At 42.5% G+C, this 19,889-nt stretch overlaps 1 protein-coding gene across 1 annotated transcript in view; it reads left to right on the forward strand.

Moving 5' to 3' along the window:
- Positions 1 to 990: 990 nt before the first annotated feature.
- LOC135242183 (cingulin-like protein 1) overlaps positions 991 to 19,889 on the forward strand; it is a 36,677-nt gene continuing 17,778 nt past the window's right edge. Inside the window, exons 1-8 of the mRNA XM_064313145.1 lie at positions 991 to 1,145; positions 5,221 to 6,844; positions 7,052 to 7,146; positions 9,138 to 9,243; positions 9,957 to 10,058; positions 10,931 to 11,079; positions 12,025 to 12,166; positions 12,483 to 12,695. Of these exons, the coding sequence (XP_064169215.1) occupies positions 5,306 to 6,844; positions 7,052 to 7,146; positions 9,138 to 9,243; positions 9,957 to 10,058; positions 10,931 to 11,079; positions 12,025 to 12,166; positions 12,483 to 12,695 (2,346 nt within the window). The 5' untranslated portion in view covers positions 991 to 1,145; positions 5,221 to 5,305. The remainder of the gene's footprint in view (positions 1,146 to 5,220; positions 6,845 to 7,051; positions 7,147 to 9,137; positions 9,244 to 9,956; positions 10,059 to 10,930; positions 11,080 to 12,024; positions 12,167 to 12,482; positions 12,696 to 19,889) is intronic.

Below are 19,889 nucleotides of genomic sequence, written 5' to 3' on the forward strand. Positions count from 1 at the left end.
CGACAAGTGCTTTAATTGGAAAGAAGAAAAAGCAACCTGGAAAAGACGTATTCAGACTGAAAACCATCGGAAAGCTTTAATTTGGCATGCATTATCAGGAGTGTTGCAGGAATTAAAATAATCACTAGATGGAGCTAACGACCTTGGATTACTTTATAAGCATTGCATTATTACAATCCAATATATGCAGCACCGCTGAAAACATTAATTTCCGTTTAGTTGAATGCCTTTGAGATTGTTTGGTTTGATATAGGCTACATAAACTATATTGACCTGACATATCGTTTACGAATAGCCCCTGATAGAGCCAGTTGCTATATTGTTTATTACAAAATGCAAATGGTCAAGAAAATACTGACACAACACATTTTTACCAAAGCTCTTTCATATTAAATCAGAGAAAATGTTACAGTGGGGAAATGCGTTCCGTTTATCTTAGTTCTTTCAAGTGAGTAGGCTATATTATTTACCTATTTTTTATGTAGGCTATATGTTCTCACACTCGACAGAAAACTCGGTCTTGCTAGTCAGCGAGACACAGGTTACAATTTTCTAATAATAATAATAACAATAACAATAATAATAATGCCATTTAAAATGTTAAACTATTTAACACCAGTTATAAGTGCGTTATAAGTAACTAAGTTTATAGAAAAGTAATAACTACAAAAAGATTTTCGCACCAAAAACATTGACGCTCATATCACTTAGGCGTTTGCCAGAAAAGACGTTTACTCCAACTGTAAACGTAGCAAAGAAAGACTACTCCAAATCGACATTGTGTTCGGGGTCCGTTATGGGTGTGGGGATTATAATTTACTATATAGTAGCTGATTCTGGATCAGTTTTTACCTTCGCATAAAATGTTGTGGTCTTTTTTAGTTTGAGTCAACTGATCTCGGACCAACTCTTAGACAACAATTTGTGCGAGCTAGTGGGGGCGGATCATGGGCGTCATGTTGTCCAGGCAGGGGCGGGGCACGGTGTTGCCCCGGGTTCTTTCTGACCTGAACTGCTGGAGAAATCCTCAAGTCTTCAACAAGTGACTGTGTGAAGTTGTAGAAGAATGGCATTTCCCGAAAAACGGCAAACTTTTAGCTGAAATGTAAAACAACCCGTGCACATGTGTCCATCGTAAAACGCCGGTAAGTTCGTCGACAATTTCTTTCCAAGTATTCAGGCTACTCCAGGTATCTTCGTATCTTTTAAAGTTTTCTTTAAATCGCCAGAACGTGGGAAAGTAGGAACTAGCCATTTAAGATTTCCCGATCTGCTTTTAAATACAAATGGATACACTGAACTATCTTAAATGTTATGCTAATTTCCATTGGAGTGGTGAATTCCATTTGTCTTTTTTGTCTTTCTGCAGTTTACTCTCTTAACTTGTTAAATTAGCCAATACGTTTTAAGAACAGAAAAGATGGAATCATTACTTAGAGCTCACGGATTTTCTTTTTTTAAACTTTGCGACATGTTTTGCAGTCGACTCTGGTTTAACATGCCATTATTTTATTATACCCGAAACGCTCGCTGTGTAAACAAACTGGTGAGCTACGGAACAGTGAGAATTGTTTTGCCTAACGTTATTTCTGCTGTCGTTTATACTTCGGGATCTCGCCGATACCGCACAGCTGACATCATATGTTTCTAATGTTAATCTGAAAGAAAATGACCGAAGCCATCTATTCAAACTGGTGACCTGCGAATACCTGCAAACTTTTCAGTTTCTCAAACGGTGTCGTTGAACTTGGAAGTAAAACATTTAATATGCCTACATTTAAATAGTGAATCTTAGCTCTAATTAAGACTCAAGACTATTGGCGTTTTTATCACTATATCTTCTCAGTGGCAAATAATAATTTCACAGATAGACTGATGTAGGCTAAACTCTAGGGAAGTCTAGGGAAATCTAGGGACAGATTTCGTTTTTCATGTCATGCACCATGACCGCATTGTTTCATGTCATCATACTTGTATAGGTCGACATACACTGCTTTATATTAAGTATGGCCTATTGCATATATTCAGCAGATCTGTTCTTCTCTGTTAAGACCAGAATTGTACATTTTGTGAGAGCTGTCAGGGTTTGTCATTGCGCAGGCGCACCATCTGCTTATAGTAGGTGATTATGGAACTTGATTTCTGTTAATTTACGTGCAACAGTTTCAACCTGAAGTTTTAAGTCTTAGATGCACTCTGTGACATATCAAGGTGATACATAACATATTTGGAGACTGGAAAGCATTTTCTTATGTAAAATGCTGCTATTTGTTCTCCTTGGGAAGACCAAAGGCTCCATGACAGCCCACGTTTTAATCATTCACATTTTCCAGAGAGTAAAATTTGGGCAGTGAGTTGTTGGTCCCATGTGGAATGTTGTACTTCCAAGAAGCACAATGAGAGGAAGAGAGCAACATCTACACCTCGGTGCCACTGTGTGCTGGATGCATGTGATACTGGGACTCAAAGCAGCTATTGTATTGTTTTTTTCTTTTTTTTTTCTATGCTGAAATGGTTTTCCTTCGGATAAGGCGCTGGGTAGTTATTTTACGGGTCAGTATTGTTCTCCTCTTCCTTCTGTAGGGGCTGGAAAGTTTGAGCCTGCCCTCTGTGTATTAATAACATAAAACCAGGATGTGTCTTTTGCAGTGCTATTATTGGACCAGTGACATATCAGCTCCTCAAGATGCTGGACCATCAGTTGAGGATGAACACTGATTCTGTGGGCTTTTCCCCCTGCAGAAGAAAGAGGTGTCACACATAGGAATAATAAAATTGAAGGGCATACTAATAATTATAAAATGTGATTTTAGGCCAACTGTTTATTTCAGAGTTGGTGATGTAATTTTTGCAAGCTTGGGGTGGCAGTGTAGTATAATAGGTAAGGAACTTGTCTTGTAACCTAAAGGTTCTTGGGTAGGGCACTGCCGTTGTACCCTTGACCACGGTAACTTGCATTGCTTCAATATATATCCAGCTGTATAAATGGCTGCAATGTAAATTCTAAAAAGTTGTAGAAGTTGTGCAAGTCGCTCTGGATAACAGCGTCTACTAAATGCCTGTAATGTGAGCTTGAGGGCTTCTACAATGCTCTGAAAGTTCTGATGAGTACCCTCTCCTCTCTAGTCCTCCTATAGCAAGTTCCCTTTTTGCTGTTAAGGTATTTGTTTTTGTTTGTTTGTTTAAGGGGCGCTAACTTCACTATCAGCATTACTTGGGAGGAAGTACTGATAATAGAGCAGTCTCCTAGACCAGTAGCCAGAGGGTCTCTTTGGTGAAAGCAAACCATGCCTTCTCCCTTCTCTAATCTGAAATTACCCCCATTTCTTTTGGTGCAGTCTCTGCAAATTCGGACAACAGACTAGAAGTAACGGTTTGGGAGCCAGCTTATTATACTGATTATCACATGGATTTAAGAGGCATGATTTTGCTGTCTAATTGCAGGGGTTCAAAATGAGAGGGGGGCATACACCTTCATTAGAGAACTCCTCCTTTCATAAACGTTCTCCCTGCATTCTTTGGTTTGGTCATGGACTGCTTTTTTCTTCCCTGCTACTTTTAAGGAAGGGAGAACCGCTTGTGAAAGTTAATTTTCAGATCCATAAATCCACAGCCTAGAATGCATATTATTAGGTTTGTTTTCTCCAGGCCTTTTGTCCCATAAGCTGAATAGTTTACACTGTAGATGTCTTTTCTGTTTTTCAAGGTGCAAATTGCTAAGAACTTTTATTGCTGCAGTTATGCAAAGTCTGATCCATTGTAGTACATCTGTACCACAGAATAATTAAAAAGGTACTTGTCTGACAGTCCCTGTAGTTTTGAAATGATAAATAATACAAGTGTATGCATGCCAATTGTTTTAACAGCAGTGTATCTATTCATGCTGCAATTTTTAGCTCTCAAATTAATACAATTAGAAGTTTGGGGGGGCTTTTTATGGGGCATAGCATAATTAGAAAGGACAATTAATAGATTACAGTACTCTACAAGAGGCATTTTATGTATGTAGAAACACAATAAAGTATCATAAGTTTTTTTTTTTTAATTTACCGGACTCCTTTAACAGGCTAACCACAATTGAAATTACATGCAAATTCGGGAGGCTCTACTTTTATCTCTATAAACTGTGCATGAATTTAGACTGAAGAGGCTACTTCTGTGTGCTACTATGCCATCTTTCAATGTCACTTTCACTGAGTGTTCTATGTTTGTTTCAAGAAGTTGGCAAAGCATCTGTTATCGAGGAACTGCAGACAAAATACAGTCTGAGATATTGTCTGTGTAAATTAGTTTTGCCTGAATTTCATGAAATCCTTATAGAACTTATTTAGAATGCTTTGATAGAAAAGAAAAACTTGGAACCAGGTTGTTTCCCTATGTCCTTTCCAACAGTGTAGATTATTTGTGCCCAGGATGCTTCAGTGGGGTCATCATTTGGTTAATTAGTTTGGTAATTTATCAATTAATTGATTGTTTCCCCAGAGTACCCTGCTTGTGTTGCACCAGTCAATTAATGTTATTTAAAAAATTAAATGCAAATGGTTGCACTTTCATCAGGTAGCCATATAAAAGTGTAAGAGTTTGCTTGTTTTCCCCATTCCCCTTTGTTTGGTCTTTAAACAACCCAAGGATGGAGAGCATGCTGTTTTTATCATCGCCTGTTGCACAAGTCGTCCCTCCTGTGGAGCATATTACCACAGAAAAGGGCACACACTGCACACGCACACACACACACAGCTCATACTGCCATATTTCCCCTTTGTATGGGGCTTGCCATTTTGTTTGAATGAATAATTAAATTATATGGATGCAGAAGCTGTAGGACGTTTTCAGCTCATCAGAAAGTTTGATAGTTTCTGCTAAATGTGCCTTAGCTTTTCATAAAAATATATATTGAACTATTGACTCCCTTCTATGCCTGTGTGGATGGATTAGTTGAGACGGGCTGTTTTGTGAAGTCATGGCACTCTGCAGCACCACTTTGTTGAAATGAGTACGCTGAAAGTTTTACCAGGAATGTCCCGTTCAGAATTTCAATGACCGGCTAAACAAACAAATCATTCAGCACTTAAGAAAGAGATTAAAGCAGATGACATAATCAAACTTGCAGGATCTTTAAACTTCCATTAGTCGCTGCTGAATTGCAGAACATTATAATACTTATTTTATTTGCTAACATCTTATTTCTGACAATTAATGGGATTATTTGCTTGTTTGCAGAAATAAACTTCATCTAGAGAGAAGGATTTTTGCGTTTTTTTTTTTTTTTTTGGTAGTTTTTTAAATATATTTTTCATAATCCTCAATGGAGTACAGAGTGGGCGGCATTCCAGCCAGTGACCTGCAGCAGGGCTACATGCAGCACGACCGTATGCTCAGAGCCCAGAGCAACGGGACCGGGAAATATGGAGTAAGCATTCGTGTTCAGGGGATTGACGGGCACCCCTACGTCGTGCTGAACAACCGGGACAGGGGGTCTCAGTACGGGGGTCCCGAGGATGATGGGTACATGGACAGAGACACAGAGGGCTCCTTCATTGACAACTACGATGAGTACGACTTCAAAGGGAACGTCGAGCCACGCACTGGGAGCCCATTTATGGAGTACAGGTCCCAGAAGCAGATGCAGTTTGTGAGCTCCCACAATGGTGTGACCGAGTTCAGGGAGTCCCAACGTAAGTCTTCCTCCACCCTGCTGAACTTCCAGAAGCACCCAGAGCTCCTTAAGCCTTATGACCCTGAAAGCAACTCCTTGAACTTGGACGAGTATCGTGGCCTCCGTCCTCGCCCGGCCTCCTTTGCAGAGACAGGAACTCCATACCAGAGTTCTCTTCCCAGGGCCTCCTCCCCAATCGTCTCCCATGCTAGGTCCTCCAGCCTGGACAAGCCTAGCACCCCAGAGCCCCCAGAGCGCTTGGAAAGAGTTGCACAGCTGCCCCAGGCCCAACCCCAGGTTAAATCCCACCCTCAAGCACAACCACAGACCCCGCCTCAGAGTCCAGCTGTGGCTAACACCCCCAGTGACCCGTCCACCTGCAGATCTCCCAGCAGCAGTACCAGCTCCAGCCTGGAGCGCGGTCGGCGTGAGCCAGATGTCCTGCCTCTTCGCAGGCACGACTCCAGTGGCCCCGTGCTGCAAACCTCCACCTCCTCTGCTGCCAACAGGCCACTCCCTGATGAGCACCAGCAGGAGGCACTCTATGCCGACACGATCAACCGGCACCAGAACCGCCGCTACATCCCGTTCATGCCTGGCACGGGTCGTGACATTGATACAGGATCCATCCCCGGTGTGGATGAACTCATTCACAAATTTGATGGTAAAGACAGTCCCCAGCGCAGGGGTCGAGCAGGGCGCAGGAACCGAATCGACCCGGAGGACCGTAAGCGCTCTCGTAGTGTAGACAGCGCTTTCCCTTTCGGTTTGAGAGGGGATGCAGACACCCTTTGCCAGGTCAGTAAGTGCCACGGCCGATCTATAGAACACGTGCTGCGCCCCTCCCAGCTCCGGCAGCAGAAAGGAGCTCAGTGCCAGGACCCCGGCCTGAAAGAGAACCCGTCCAACCCAGCCTCTCCTGCTGGGAGAAAATTCAGAAGCAGGGGCCCAATGCAGTACAGCAGCGCTCCAGGTTCACCACAAGGCACAGTCGCCAAAGGAACAACCTCAGTGTTGGGGTACAGGAGAACACTGAGCAGGTCCTCCACGTTGCCATCTGACGGGAAGGGAGATGATCAAGAAAAATCTGCCCGATCAGTCAAAGTGTTGACCAGCATGACGGCAGCATCTCTGTCCAATTCTTCTGGGGGCTCTGGCAAAAAGCTCAGTTCAGAAAGGGATGCTCAGGTAAGCAGTGATTACCCCAAACATACTGTAATACACACAATGGTGTCTTTGTAGAATATATTGTCATTATAAGCACAGTGGTGGCTAAATCCAGTAATTGAAGTGAAATATGTACTTAACTGATTTTAATTAAGCAACTGCTGATGACATAAGGTGAATCACAAATCCACATTCATAAGTAGTGTCTTTGCCAATTTTATCTTCCAGGCAACTCCTGATATTTTGAAAGGTCAGGAAGAGCTTTCACAACAAACAAACGAAGAGACGGCAAAACAGATATTATTCAATTACCTCAAGGATGGGTAAGTGTAGCTTTGTAGCAAACATGATGGTTATAGCATGACGTAATTCACTGTAAGTTCAACTGCCCAGCTGTCACTTAAACTGAGTTTGCAAACTTTGCAAGCAGTATCCAGATATACTAAACTTATTCTACATTGACTGCAGCTACCTTTTTTCAGACCCTCATTTCTTTATCACCAGGACAGTAGTGTGTAGGCAAGAGGGGTCATGTTCCATTCCAGTTAATCACAAAAAAATGTACTGTGCATGATTCATGAGCATATTTATCTAGGTCTGCCCACCAGTGACACATGTGATGGAGCTAATTTCCCCTCCCAGGTTTCAGTGGTACAGCAGCAGTTGTTTCAGCTGTAGGTACTCACTCCCTCACACCCAGAGGAATGTAGAAAGGGAACCTAGCTGTGGTTATCTTGTGAAATATGACTTTCACCCTGACCCGTTTATGGTACATCCCACCACTTGGAAATAATGTCTGGAGGGAAAAAAAAATCTGGAATGTTGTAGACGGCATCCATGCCAACTCAGCCATGTGCAGTTGAATGTCCAGTGTTTGTGAGGGTTGGCCCATGTGTGTTTGAAATATGAAGTGAGAGGTACATAGAGTACATAGTGAGATTATGTGGGGAAACGCACAAATACAATTCCAGCGGGGTTCTAATAAAATTCCACCCCGTGGACATGCTACCAGGGACAGTACCTTGCCTTGAATTACTTTACAGATTTGGCTGTGTTCGTCAGAAAACAGAATATAAATCTCATAACCTTTGCCTCCTCCCCCCATTAGTCCATGAGTTCTTTAAACCCATGAGATGAACAGCAGGAAGCTGTTACCACTGGGTTGGGTCACAACACAAAGTGAGAGATGATTCCCAGTGTGCTCGTGAAATGCAGGTTTGCTCCTGAAGTTCAGAAAAGAAATATGCTTAAATTGATGGAAGACAGCTGTAGTGCTAGTTATTGGCCTCATGTAGTGGGGTGGAATGAAACCTACACCGTGTTTTTAGTGTGGCGCAGAGTTGCTTTGCTTTAGGTATATATTACTAATTGTGTGTGCGCCACGTGTTACTGTTTAAAGAGGAGACAGGTGTGGCCGCTCTAAAAGGTGCGATTTATAAAAGTTACAGTTATTGTTTTGTGAAAATGCATGCTTTCTTCCGGTTAACAGATTACATAATGATTTTTCATTTTAATTCACACTGCTTGAAAATTCCTGCACAAAAGTTTTTTGCATGTCAGTCAGTCATTGCCATGGAACACACTTACAAATAATAATTTGGATGAGTTTCCTACAGCCTTTTTTCTTCAGATGTGGTGTGGTAGAGGATTTTGGCTTCCCTTGACACTGTTGCAACATGTGATTGTCAGAACATCTTGTACCAGTGAAGTCCACTGCAATCAGTGCAGAATGCATTGGCAACTCTTACTACAAGAGCTCCTGCGCTGTTTAAATGAATAAAAAAGGGTTAAAAAAAGGATTTCGCATTCATTGGCTTAATTGGATGTCCTTAGCAATAATCAATCAGACAAAATGAGTTTCTTGATTTGCTAAAAGCTATTATTACATATGTGTTGCAAGAGATGCAGAGCAGCCAACAGAAATGCTCTTGAGTGAACATGCAGGTGAAGAATTGTAGGACAGAAAATTGGAAACTTTCACACCCCAAGTGCCTGTGAACTTCTGGCTAAATCCGAAGTTTTTTCTTTTCTGCATTTCTACTCTTTTGTGAGACCACCCTAAGTGTTGAGTATTGGGGCCACACAGAATAGCTCTTTGCATGCATGCCATCTCTCAGGGGTGGGTAAAGGGGTGGGGTCAGACCCACAGAGGTGACTCCTTGGAGCAGTGTTATCCTCTTCAGCCCCCCTGCCCCCAAGCTCAAATGCTCACGGTCCCATGGCACAACAAATAGAAAGCACAGGGATTAGTGCTTGATCCACTGTGAGTGAGATCTGTTTTTCTAATTACCGCCATTTTTCTGCATGTTTTCAGGAGTGCAGATAACGATGACACCACAAAGAAGAAGGTCAACCTGGTCTTTGAGAAAATCCAGACGCTGAAGTCCAGGGCAGCAGGGAGCATGCAGGGAGACTGTAAAGTAAGCTATTGTTGCTGCAGGGCAGTGGTGCTCGAAAAATGGGAAAATCCTGAAGGCTCTTATCTTATGGTGGGGGTGGGAGGGAGGTGCTCAGTGGGAAGTAGGCTAAGAGAGTTTCAGTCAGCAGTCACTGTTTACCTTCTGTCTCCACTATACGTGTGTTTTGTTCCACTTTGAGTATTAAGGAAGTGTAACGTGTACAGTGAGAACTTATGTTGGGCAAATCTATTGTGGGAAAATCTAGGTACTTGTTGGAAGGATAATTTTCCTCCAACTCTGGCAGGTTGGCAATGGTCATTTTAAAATTGCTTGAGTCATGAAAAATAAAGTTATGGCAATGGTAACAATAATATTTAAGAGGCACCTGGGGTGCATTCAGTTGGCAAAGTGTGTTTTGATGTAGGGACTGATGGGAGATGGAGTCCATAACTTGTGAAACGCACATGAGAATCTCTGATACAGTTTGTAACTTTTAAATCCACCCCTGGTTACACGAAATGTATTGTATAGAAAACTTGATGTGATTATGTGTGCTTAAACAATGTGGTATTCACATACTTAGTTACAGAAATGTTTTGCACCGAGGTGGGTAAAATTAGTGTTGTAGGTTATGGCTGGGAAATAATGGTGAGCAGCTAGGTGGCCTTACACAGTGAGTGCTGGAGCATGACGGAGATCCAGCTGGTAATGAATGGCCTTTGGTCTCCTCACAGGCCCCTGATGAGACTACAGAGGTGACGGTGCTGCAAGAGCAGAGGGATGAATTGGATAAAAAGGTCACAGAGCTGAAAAACCAGTTGGAGGAGGAAACGAAGGTAGGCCCAGCGCCACGGTTCTGTGGCATCGTTTTCGGCTGGCGCAATGCTCCACAGACGCAATGCAACGCAGCAGCACAGGCGCCACAAGACTCCCAAAGCCAAGCAAGCGTAGCACTTAGACGGGTGACCAGAGATTTTGAAAAGTGTGAATTCCTGAACCACCCAATTTGTGAGGAACTTCCACGTTTCCATTCATTTCATGCTTTACAGGCTCTAGAGGTAATGATTTAACGTTTCATTGATCCCTTTTTAAATTGCAGAAAGAGCAAAGGTTCCCCTTTTCCCATCAGACATGAAAGTGGTAATATTTCATGCAATCACAAATATGTCTTTAAAAATGTCTGAGTCAACCACAGATTTAGAACAGCTGTTCAACACTCTGAGGCCTAATCCAACCTATCCCTTCATAGATTGGGAGTGGAGAACATTTTTGTACAATAATTAACATTTGTCACATGTACTTATTTTTTAAGAGGGGGAAAATTTTTTATTAGAAAACCTAATGGCCCCACTTTCAGAGTTAATATGCACTGTAATGTATTGTTGGTTTTTCCATTCTATTTCAAGCTGTTAAATGTCAGTTATGGGAATGTTTCCCACTGCTTACTTGGAGAGCTGAGCAAAAAAATAAATGAATTTATAAAGACACAGAAATAAAATAAGACCCAGCTGACTCTGATAATCTCAGCCTTTAATGGGATTATAGTCCTGATATGTATTTGTCTTGGTTACAATGAAAACTAGAGTACTGGGTGTGAAAGCACCAGGGCTCTCCCTGACTGGTACAGTTCACCATGTTTTATTTGTATCATTTACACTGAACCCATTGTATCGTTTGCTGAACGGCCTCTTATGTCCGTGCTCCGCAGAAGCAGAGAAGTCTCACAGAGGCTAGCGAGAAGGCGGGGGCAGACCTGAGGGAGGTGCAGGGGGAGCTGGAGAAGAGTCGAGAGGAGTGCGCCCAGCTCCAGGAGAAGCTCTCCAGCACAGAGGCTGAACTCCAGGCCACTCTGGAGGAGTAAGAGACACTGCGCAATGCATGCTGGGAGTCAAGAGGGCCAAACCCATTACTGGAAGATGGAAAAAACTGGATTATTCTTTGGGAATTGCATGGGCAAATAAGTTACTTTCTCATGAGGGGGTGGGCGGTTAGATGTATGCAACTTAATATCAATCTAATATCTTCAGTTAAAATACCCTAGCCTATTTTTTGTATTTGAGTGTGAGAATTTTTCGGTATGTGTATACTAAAACACGACAATTTAAATCCTTTTGTTTCCAGTCAGTGGAATGAAAGGGAGTTGTGCTTTGAAGCTGGTATAATCTCCCACCCTGCTTACTTTTTTCCACTTAACTGCACAGACCACATTCAAAGCTTTGCTAAGTGATGCATTGATAAATTTCAGAATGTCCTTAATGGTTGTTTTTCAGGCTAATCTGCTAAGCCCCTACAATTGTTGATCCTGATCGGGGAGAACCACAAGTAGGGCCAAGCATTTTAGAGAATGATCGTGGGATGACAGTGGGCAGTATTACTTCACCATATCTATTAACGCCTTGCTAAAAACACTGGTTTTACCCAACAGTACCCAGTGGTCTCCTCGCTGAAAACACTGGTTGTCCTTGCATTATGCTGGTGTTCCGATGCTTCCATTCAGAGCACCCTGGATGTTCCCATAGTACATTGCTGGTCTCAGTGTTCCCTGCTGGACGCACTGGGTGTGCCCACTGTATATTATACGTGTTCACAGTTGAGAAACCTTGCTTTCCTCACATTAAGCAGGAGTTCTGCCAACTCCATACCTCACACTCAGGTTGTCCCCATAACACCCAGTGGCCTGATCAGGCCTTGTTGCATATGTCCTTACAGTGTACTGGCTGTGGATTTTTTTTGCATTTCCACACACCTTGGTTACTCCCCACAGTAAAGCGGCCCACCTGACCACTGTGATTGGTTCCTCAGGCTGTTCCAGGTGAAGATGGAAAGGGAGCAGTTCCAGACAGAGATCAGGGACCTGCAGGACCAGCTGTCAGAGATGCATGACGAGTTGGACGGAGCCAAGCGAGCTGAGACTGACAGCGGAGAGAAAGAGGCCTTGCTGGAGGTATGCCACGGGGCCTGGGGCGTTCAGGGCGCTGTGCCAGCTGACTTTCATCAGTCTGCATGTAGCATTGCTCACTTATTCAAGGAAGATGCAAGAAGTGTTCTGCTTAAAATTACCTGATTTTGGTAAAGATTCTGACCCTAATTGACCTGTCAGGTGAAATAAACGTTATTTTAAAAAATAAAGCCTACAAAAAAAAGTATGTTTGCATGTACTGTACGTTTACCCTCAGCGAGACAGTACATATTATAGTGAGTGACATAGACCACAAGGATAAATCCTCCGCCTCATTTATGTTTAACCTGATCTCCTGTAGGACATGATGCAGCTAAAACTGGACTTCCAGGAGGTGCTGCTAGACAAAGAGGAGCAGGAGGAGGTGCTGAGGAGGCGGGAGCGTGAGCTGACTGCCCTCAAAGGGGCCCTGAAGGAGGAAGTGGCCACTCATGACCTGGAAGTGGATAAACTGAGGGAACAGTATGAGCAGGAAATCTGCAAGCTGCAGACATCTGTGGAGGAGGCCAAGCAGGTAAGGAAAGAAAAAGGACAAGACACAAACAGAAATTTTAAATTACAGGATTATTTCTATGTCTTTCCATCCCATGTAATTGGCAAAACACCGTAGTTAAAGCCTTCCTTTTTTCTGGTCTGATTACAGGGCAGTTTAATTGAAGACCTATTCTACTGCCTGACTGTGATTTTATATCTTCCTGAATTTATTTCAAAATACATTAAGCAGAGGACTAACTGGCTTTCAGTGGTAATTTTATATTATTTTTCTCATATATTATAAATCAACCAATTGCAAGTCCTCTGCATATGAGCATCTTCTACATTAATGTAAGGTTATGTATTTCCTGTGACATTTATAGGCTGTATTTGCAATTCCAGATAATACTGTCATTTTCATGTCTGATAGCAAAAGAGGAACCAATTTTCCTCTTTGCACAGTTTGAATAGGGTTCAATGAAATGCTCGATCATTACCATATTAACCTGTATCACATGAAATAAAATGGAAACCTGGAGATTCCTTGCACGTTGGATGGTTCAGGGATTTGCTGTGTAATTTTCTAATCAGTGATTCATCTGATGAGGGGGGGGGGGGTCTTCATCCTGAATGTTATCTGGAGTTTCATACTTGTACACCTCTGCCCAGTGTCCTTCTTGGGGAGGTGCAGCCTTACCGGATTTCATTGAAATTCACACTGTAACCTAAATGTCAGCCCAAGGCTAGAAAACAAGACATGAAATGATAACAGTAGGACTGATACAGTTTTCCAGTTGACTTAATGTGCTTATTCAAAGAATATTGGGCCTTAATGCTATTAGCTCACTTTGTCATCACTTTTCGTGGGAATTGTTGTCTTGATGAATTATTTTCTCAGCTACTCATATTTTTATGATATGTGACAGGCTTTCACCTTGGTATTTACACCATTATGCCTTTGTTTGTCTTGTTTCGTCCGATAAGAGTTTGAGCTGTGTGAGAGAAACGCATAGCGCTGGCAGTTAGCCTCACGTGACGAGTCAGGCCCTGTTTCCTGTTTTGTTCAGTCATGCAGGATCTCCCATCTCCTGGTGGATATGGCAGGAAGCACAGCTTCCTGCTGTCTGAATTACAGGTCCCTTGTCCCCTTCCACTACTGAGGTCATTTCCTTTGCAAAAAGGCCCATTTCCTCTCTGAAGCTGCACTGGTGATGTGGGTTCTCTCTCTCTTTGATGCATCATTAGCTTTCCTCCTTTGCAGATGAGATCCAGATCGACATCTGTGGGTTTCTGCGTCAGTTTTGTTCCAAGTGACAAAGTAACCGTACCATCACAGGCTGTAAAAGACAGCTCCCAAAGACAATTTGTGCTCTACTATCTATTGGCAGTTGCTGGAAATGTTGCACAGTTCTCCTTCCTGTGTGTGTGTGTGTGTGTGTGTGTGTGTGTGTGCATGCGCGCAAGTCAATCTCTCTTCCTACTTCTCTTCCTCCCTCTGTCCCCTCCCTCCCTCTTTACCGCCCTCCCTCCTTCTCACCATCTCCCTCTCTCGCTCTCCCCCCTTAACACATTTGCATTGATACTGCAGCCCCATGTAGAGAATAATGCTGGAAACTGGAGCACCAAATCGCTCTCCTTTGCTGGTTAATTGCAGTGGCAAGGCGACACTAATCTAATGAGCTGTTGTGGAGGGGTCGCTCCATGCCCCTTTTTCTCTCTCTTTTCACAGGGTGATAATTGCAGCCCACAGTTGATGAATGATGAGTTTGTTTCAGACAATAAGAATGGGGGTAGATGCAAAGTAAGTGGGTCAGCATGCTAGCATTAGGGTCATTAAGATAGGTATGTGAACCCTAAACTTAGAAAAAAGGGTTCTGTTTTGTCCCCTGAACTGAAAGCTGAATTATGGTGCATTGGATTGGATTAGATTTTAGAGCTGTGGTTACTCAGGAAAGCATGAGTTAGTGCTAGCATGGATGAAGAGAGGAGTTGGAGTTGCTTTGCTAAATTTTTGGGATGACATTAATGGGAAGATACGGCAGTCCTTTTGTTCAGCGTTGCATCCTGTCAGACTAAACGAAGAGGGGAGTGGGAGGGGGTCTCCTGTCCTGCTTTTGTCAACCAGTGGAATGATTTGGAAAGGCAGAGGTGTGAGAGCGTGAAATGTCCACCAGCCGATTTGCTGATGACTTGCTAAATTATGGATGGATTTGGTGAGTACTGCCTAGCCAAATTAGAGGCACAATCTCACTCAAGGTGCAATTTAGTGGAATCAAGAACTAAGCTAAGGAAACACTGGAAGGTGGTTTGTTCAACATTCATTGTCCAAGATTGAATGAAAGCAGATGTGACCTACTCTAAAAGCAAACCGAAGTAAATTTGCAGGGTAACACACAGATGCTGTAATGTAAACAGGAGCAAACAGCCAGCTCATTTTATATATTATATACTTTAGAAACGTAACCTTCCTTCAGATTGCGCCACTTAATCACCCAGCACCACTTTGTCTTTCCTGCTTATAAGATCAGTTGTTTGTTGAAGCATGGAAAGTCTGACAAACATTTTTATATTAACCCCAGGCGGCGATAATGAGAGCAAGAATGCAGCTTTATTGTTTTACATTAGTGTTTATTTTGGTGTCCCTGTGGAGACTCCAGAGCGAATTTAGTCAAACTGTTGTGCTAGTGTGCCGTGATGCCTCTTGCACTGGGGGGGAATACAGCAATTTGTTTAGAGGAAAAAAAATCTGTCTTGTCCTGTTAGATGTAGACATTTTGATACGATTAAAGTTATATTAAACAAAGCACATGGCCAACACACGGCTTTTATGGCTTAGGAGAGAGCCACATCTGAGGAAGTGGGTATACAACATAAAGAATTATATAAAATGTATGTAAAGTGCTATCCCGGTATATTAAGAATGTAAGGTCGAAGCTTTGTTGAACAGACTGGCCCAATCTAATGAAGATATGAGAGTCAAGACATAGCTCAGGAGGTAAGACCGATTGTCTGGCAGTCGGAGGGTTGCCGGTTCAAACCCCGCCCTGGGCGTGTCGAAGTGTCCTTGAGCAAGACACCTAACCCCTAACCCCTAACTGCTCTGGCGAATGAGAGGCATCAATTGTAAAGCGCTTTGGATAAAAGCGCTATATAAATGCAGTCCATTTACCATTTACCATTCAAGAGTGTGTTGTACACCACTGCTGGGAAGTAAGGAATGTGCATTGTCAGGGCACACATAGCAGCAGAGCGGCTGTGTTGTGGTCTTTGTTGTTTGGGTACATGACCTTAGCAAGGGGTCCACCGACCTGTAAACAGCGTTCTTCCCAGGGACGGTCTCACAGAGGATTCCCAATTGGTCACAGTCTTTGAGCTGCAGACCTCTTGATTGTTAGATTGTTGGCTGTGTGGCGTTGGCTTTGTACGCTCGCGTGTTTTGCCTCCACTCACCGAAACCAAGTGGTTGGCCGACCCCTCCGGTTTGTTTTGTTTGGACGAAGGAAGTCCCACAGGAGATGGCGGTCAGCTGAAGGTGGCCCTCTGCCACACTGCTCTGTGGGGTGCCGATTTATTGGGCAGGGGATGGGGGGATGGGGGGGAGAGAGTGGAGATTACAGTCAGAGTTTAGCATAGAGCAGTTCATCTGGTTACAATAAAAATGTCCTCCACATTAAGAATAGCCTATGCCCAGTCCTATTAAATAAAAGTAAGACAAGACTGTGAAATGCCTTTGTATCTTAAGTCATAGGTTATGTTATGAGTTGTTTTTTTTTTTTGGGGGGGGGGGGGGGTCCAAGGTGAGGTTTATAAAGCAATTGAAATCACCTCAGTAATTGTCATCAAATCAGTAATATTACAATCCATAAATAATATGACTGAATACATCTGTGAAAAGCATTGTTCATTTGGACCATAGATAGCCTATAAAAATTATTTCTTAATAAAGCACTCCCTAACTATTACAACTATTTTAGAACAGGAAAACACCTTGTTTTCTGGCAGCGAATGACAAATAATATCTGGCCCACCAATTTTCTGAGGAATTTTTTATGTTTTTTATGTTGCAAAGGCAAATCATGAGGACATGTTCCAAATCATTCAAATTGACCTGTTGCAAGGCAACTATTTGGCTTTTTATATTAAGGATATTATTTGTTTTGACTACGTTATGAACCCATATTAGATTACAAGTCTGAATCTTAACATTTGTAGGCTACTGCTTATAATTACCCACTATTAAAAGAATAGTGGGTAATTATGTGACAATACGATATTGTGATATATTAGTGATCCGTGAACGTCACGTCCAAAGAAGCAAAGAACAACTAACCTTCAGCTTACCTATGTACGGGACGAAACGGTTCATCGTAATAACATTATTCGAAGGGAGGATTATTCGTTCGTAGGTACACAGCCTACCGAGAGTAAAATTATGAGAAGGTAAAAGGGAACCCTACACTGCTTTAAAAAAAATTTTGAAAAAAAAAAGGAAATTAGTGGGCTGCAAAAACGCTCGTTTTATTAAACTAATATGAGTAATGCGCTCGTGCGAGACAAGAGTTTCGAAAGCGAAACATTCGTTATAAGGCAAAATCACCATTTGTAGGCTACTAACAAGAGATACCAATAAGCTAAATTATACACTGCTAGTTATTAATTGCCCAGCTCTAGTGTGTTTCGTTTAATATTTCATCCACCCCAGAAACAGATTAAATTAGTATACTGAAAGACAGCTGCATAGTTGGCTACTGTTAAAAAATGTACGTACATTAGAAAATAAAATGTATTGGGAAAGCAATTTTCTGACGTCATTTTAAATGCGGTGCCGACTGCAGGATTGACACTAATGAAAGTATATGTATCCGTCCGTATTGCAAATCCTACGTGCTGTTAACCCGTACGAGCAACTTATACTAGCAGGCTACGGCTTGCCACATTTGTTGCTATTTCAACCACGGGTTCATTGGAAACATATATTTGTCGCAAACAAAAAATATTTCCGTAAAAGAATTTTAAAGTAATCTTTTTTTTTCTATAGTGATTCATGTTCTCGGACAACGTGTGTTAACAAGCCACCGAACTAACGTACTTACGTTTACCTGAGGCGAATGCCAACTACGTGTATGACGATAGCTACCTGACGGCCGTCTCCCGTTGTAGTTGAAGGCCGCTGTCTCTAGTCTGTTCTTTAGCCCACCCAGCAGAAACTTTGTTGGCCAGTTTCGGCAGTCATTCCCATAAACTCATCCATTCTGTAAGATATTTCCGCGACCGGAGTACTTGCTGTTAGCCAGTTTAGAGTCCAAATTTGCGGCTACTTATCTCAAACGTCATTAGCAGGGTCGCTATCTTGCTCGTTTTATTTGCTTGTTTTTGGCTGTGGCGAGTAGCTCTGGATCTCTTTGCAGTTTTTTGGTGGGGTGTAGGATATTAAAAAATGTGGCACAACGTCATGCTGTGTTCAGGCGATTTAGAATCCACGTTTGTGTCCAGAAATACTGTTATAATTTCAAATAAATTTGAGTATGGCACGGAGCTAAACTAGCGGCATCTGCACACTGCATGGTTCAGTGCATCACGTGATTTCCACGCAGCTGGCGCATGGTAATAGTATGTAGTTCGTGAACGACAATTAAACGACTCTTTTACTGACTCGTGAGTAATGATTCGTTTTCTCAGATGAGTCGTTAATTTTAACTTGTTCGATTGGTCGAGGAGCTCCGCCTACATCCCACTCAGGTTCCAACCAATATAATATGTTTAAACATGATAATGTATCGCATTCTGCAAAATTATTTAAATGTTGCAGGACATAACATTGTAAAACCAAAAGTAAACCCATTAGCTGCTGACTGCCTTAACTCCTGTTTTATGAGTTAATGAATGGGTTACTGAACAAAACAAACGATTATCACATCTCTTTTGGATCTCGAGAAGAACAACTCTTGAGTTCTTCTAATTGGGTAGATTATCTAGTTATGTGCTAATTAAACAACTGCAATGCATTGTAGGCTACTGATGGTAAAAACTTTGTTAATTTATCGCACCAGTGCTCTACACTCCACTGAACAAACGAGACGTGTGAACAAATCATTCGCAAATAGTAAAGCTGGCTCTGAACAAGAATCATTTCCTCCTACCGGCAGTCTTTATCTGCCGGTAGGAGGGTTTCTATGTGCTCTGGGGAAGTGGGGATTACCGAATTAAGTGAACGAATCGTTCTTTTCACTGAATGAATAGTTTGCGAATGAGTCAGGAAAAAGAATCAAACTTCCCATCACTAGTGCATGGTTTATTTGTAGTGTATGGCTGTGTGTCCCTTTAAAGTGGACTAATTACAGAGTTACCAAATTTCTAATAAATAGCTGACACCTTAGTTAGTCTACTATATATGGAACAAGTGGCCATTTGAGACGCATCATTTTTTCTCCTTCCCTCAATGAGTTGGTAGCCTACTTGACAACTCTGCCAGCATGGGGCTCTGCGTGCCAAACTGTGTGTGTTGCTAGTCGATTCCTGGAAATGGCTTCTGGCGGTGTCGTGCTGGGAGGGCTGCCTTGATCAGGCCATGGCGTGCAGTGGATTTCAGACCAGAGGTAAAAAGCCAGGGATTTGCCCGACTCCCACTGTGCTAGAGCTTGCTGAAGTTGGAACATCAGACGGCAGCGCTAAATGCTTTATTCTTTACACTGCTTTGGAGATGGGCCATATGTCTGAATATTTCTTCTACTTTGAATGAAAAAAGATACACAAGGGCTGGCATTTTCACTTTCTAAGAGCACTGTGCTCTTCTGGGTCAAAGTGCAGGTAAGGTTCACCTCTCATCTTGACTGAAGTCTGACTTGGCCAGGGGCACACTCAGTAGGCCTGGCTTGCATTATGGTTCAGTCTTTGTGTGTGGTTCAGGGGTCTCAGGATCTGGCACTAAGCCACGGATGACCAGCAGTATGTTTGGGTATTTTTCCCCCAATCAAAGTCATCTTGTTTGGTTTTCTTAAGTTCATTTGTTCTTGCTTCTTGCTTTTTATTTCAAGGGTCAAGACTATTTTATGTGATTCTTCAGAACTGTTTAGTCTTCTTTGTCATTTGAAGTAAAGCGGCGGTCCATTTGATAAACTGTAATTAGCTGTGCTCCTCATTGTAGCTGGAGAGAGTTTATTTTTCAGTTTGTATTCTGTGCTTCAGAAGGGATTTGTTTCCTCCCACCGTGGCTGTGACCAACCTGCAGCACAAA

Source organism: Anguilla rostrata, chromosome 16 (assembly GCF_018555375.3).
Source record: "Anguilla rostrata isolate EN2019 chromosome 16, ASM1855537v3, whole genome shotgun sequence".
Taxonomy (NCBI): Eukaryota; Metazoa; Chordata; class Actinopteri; order Anguilliformes; family Anguillidae; genus Anguilla; species Anguilla rostrata.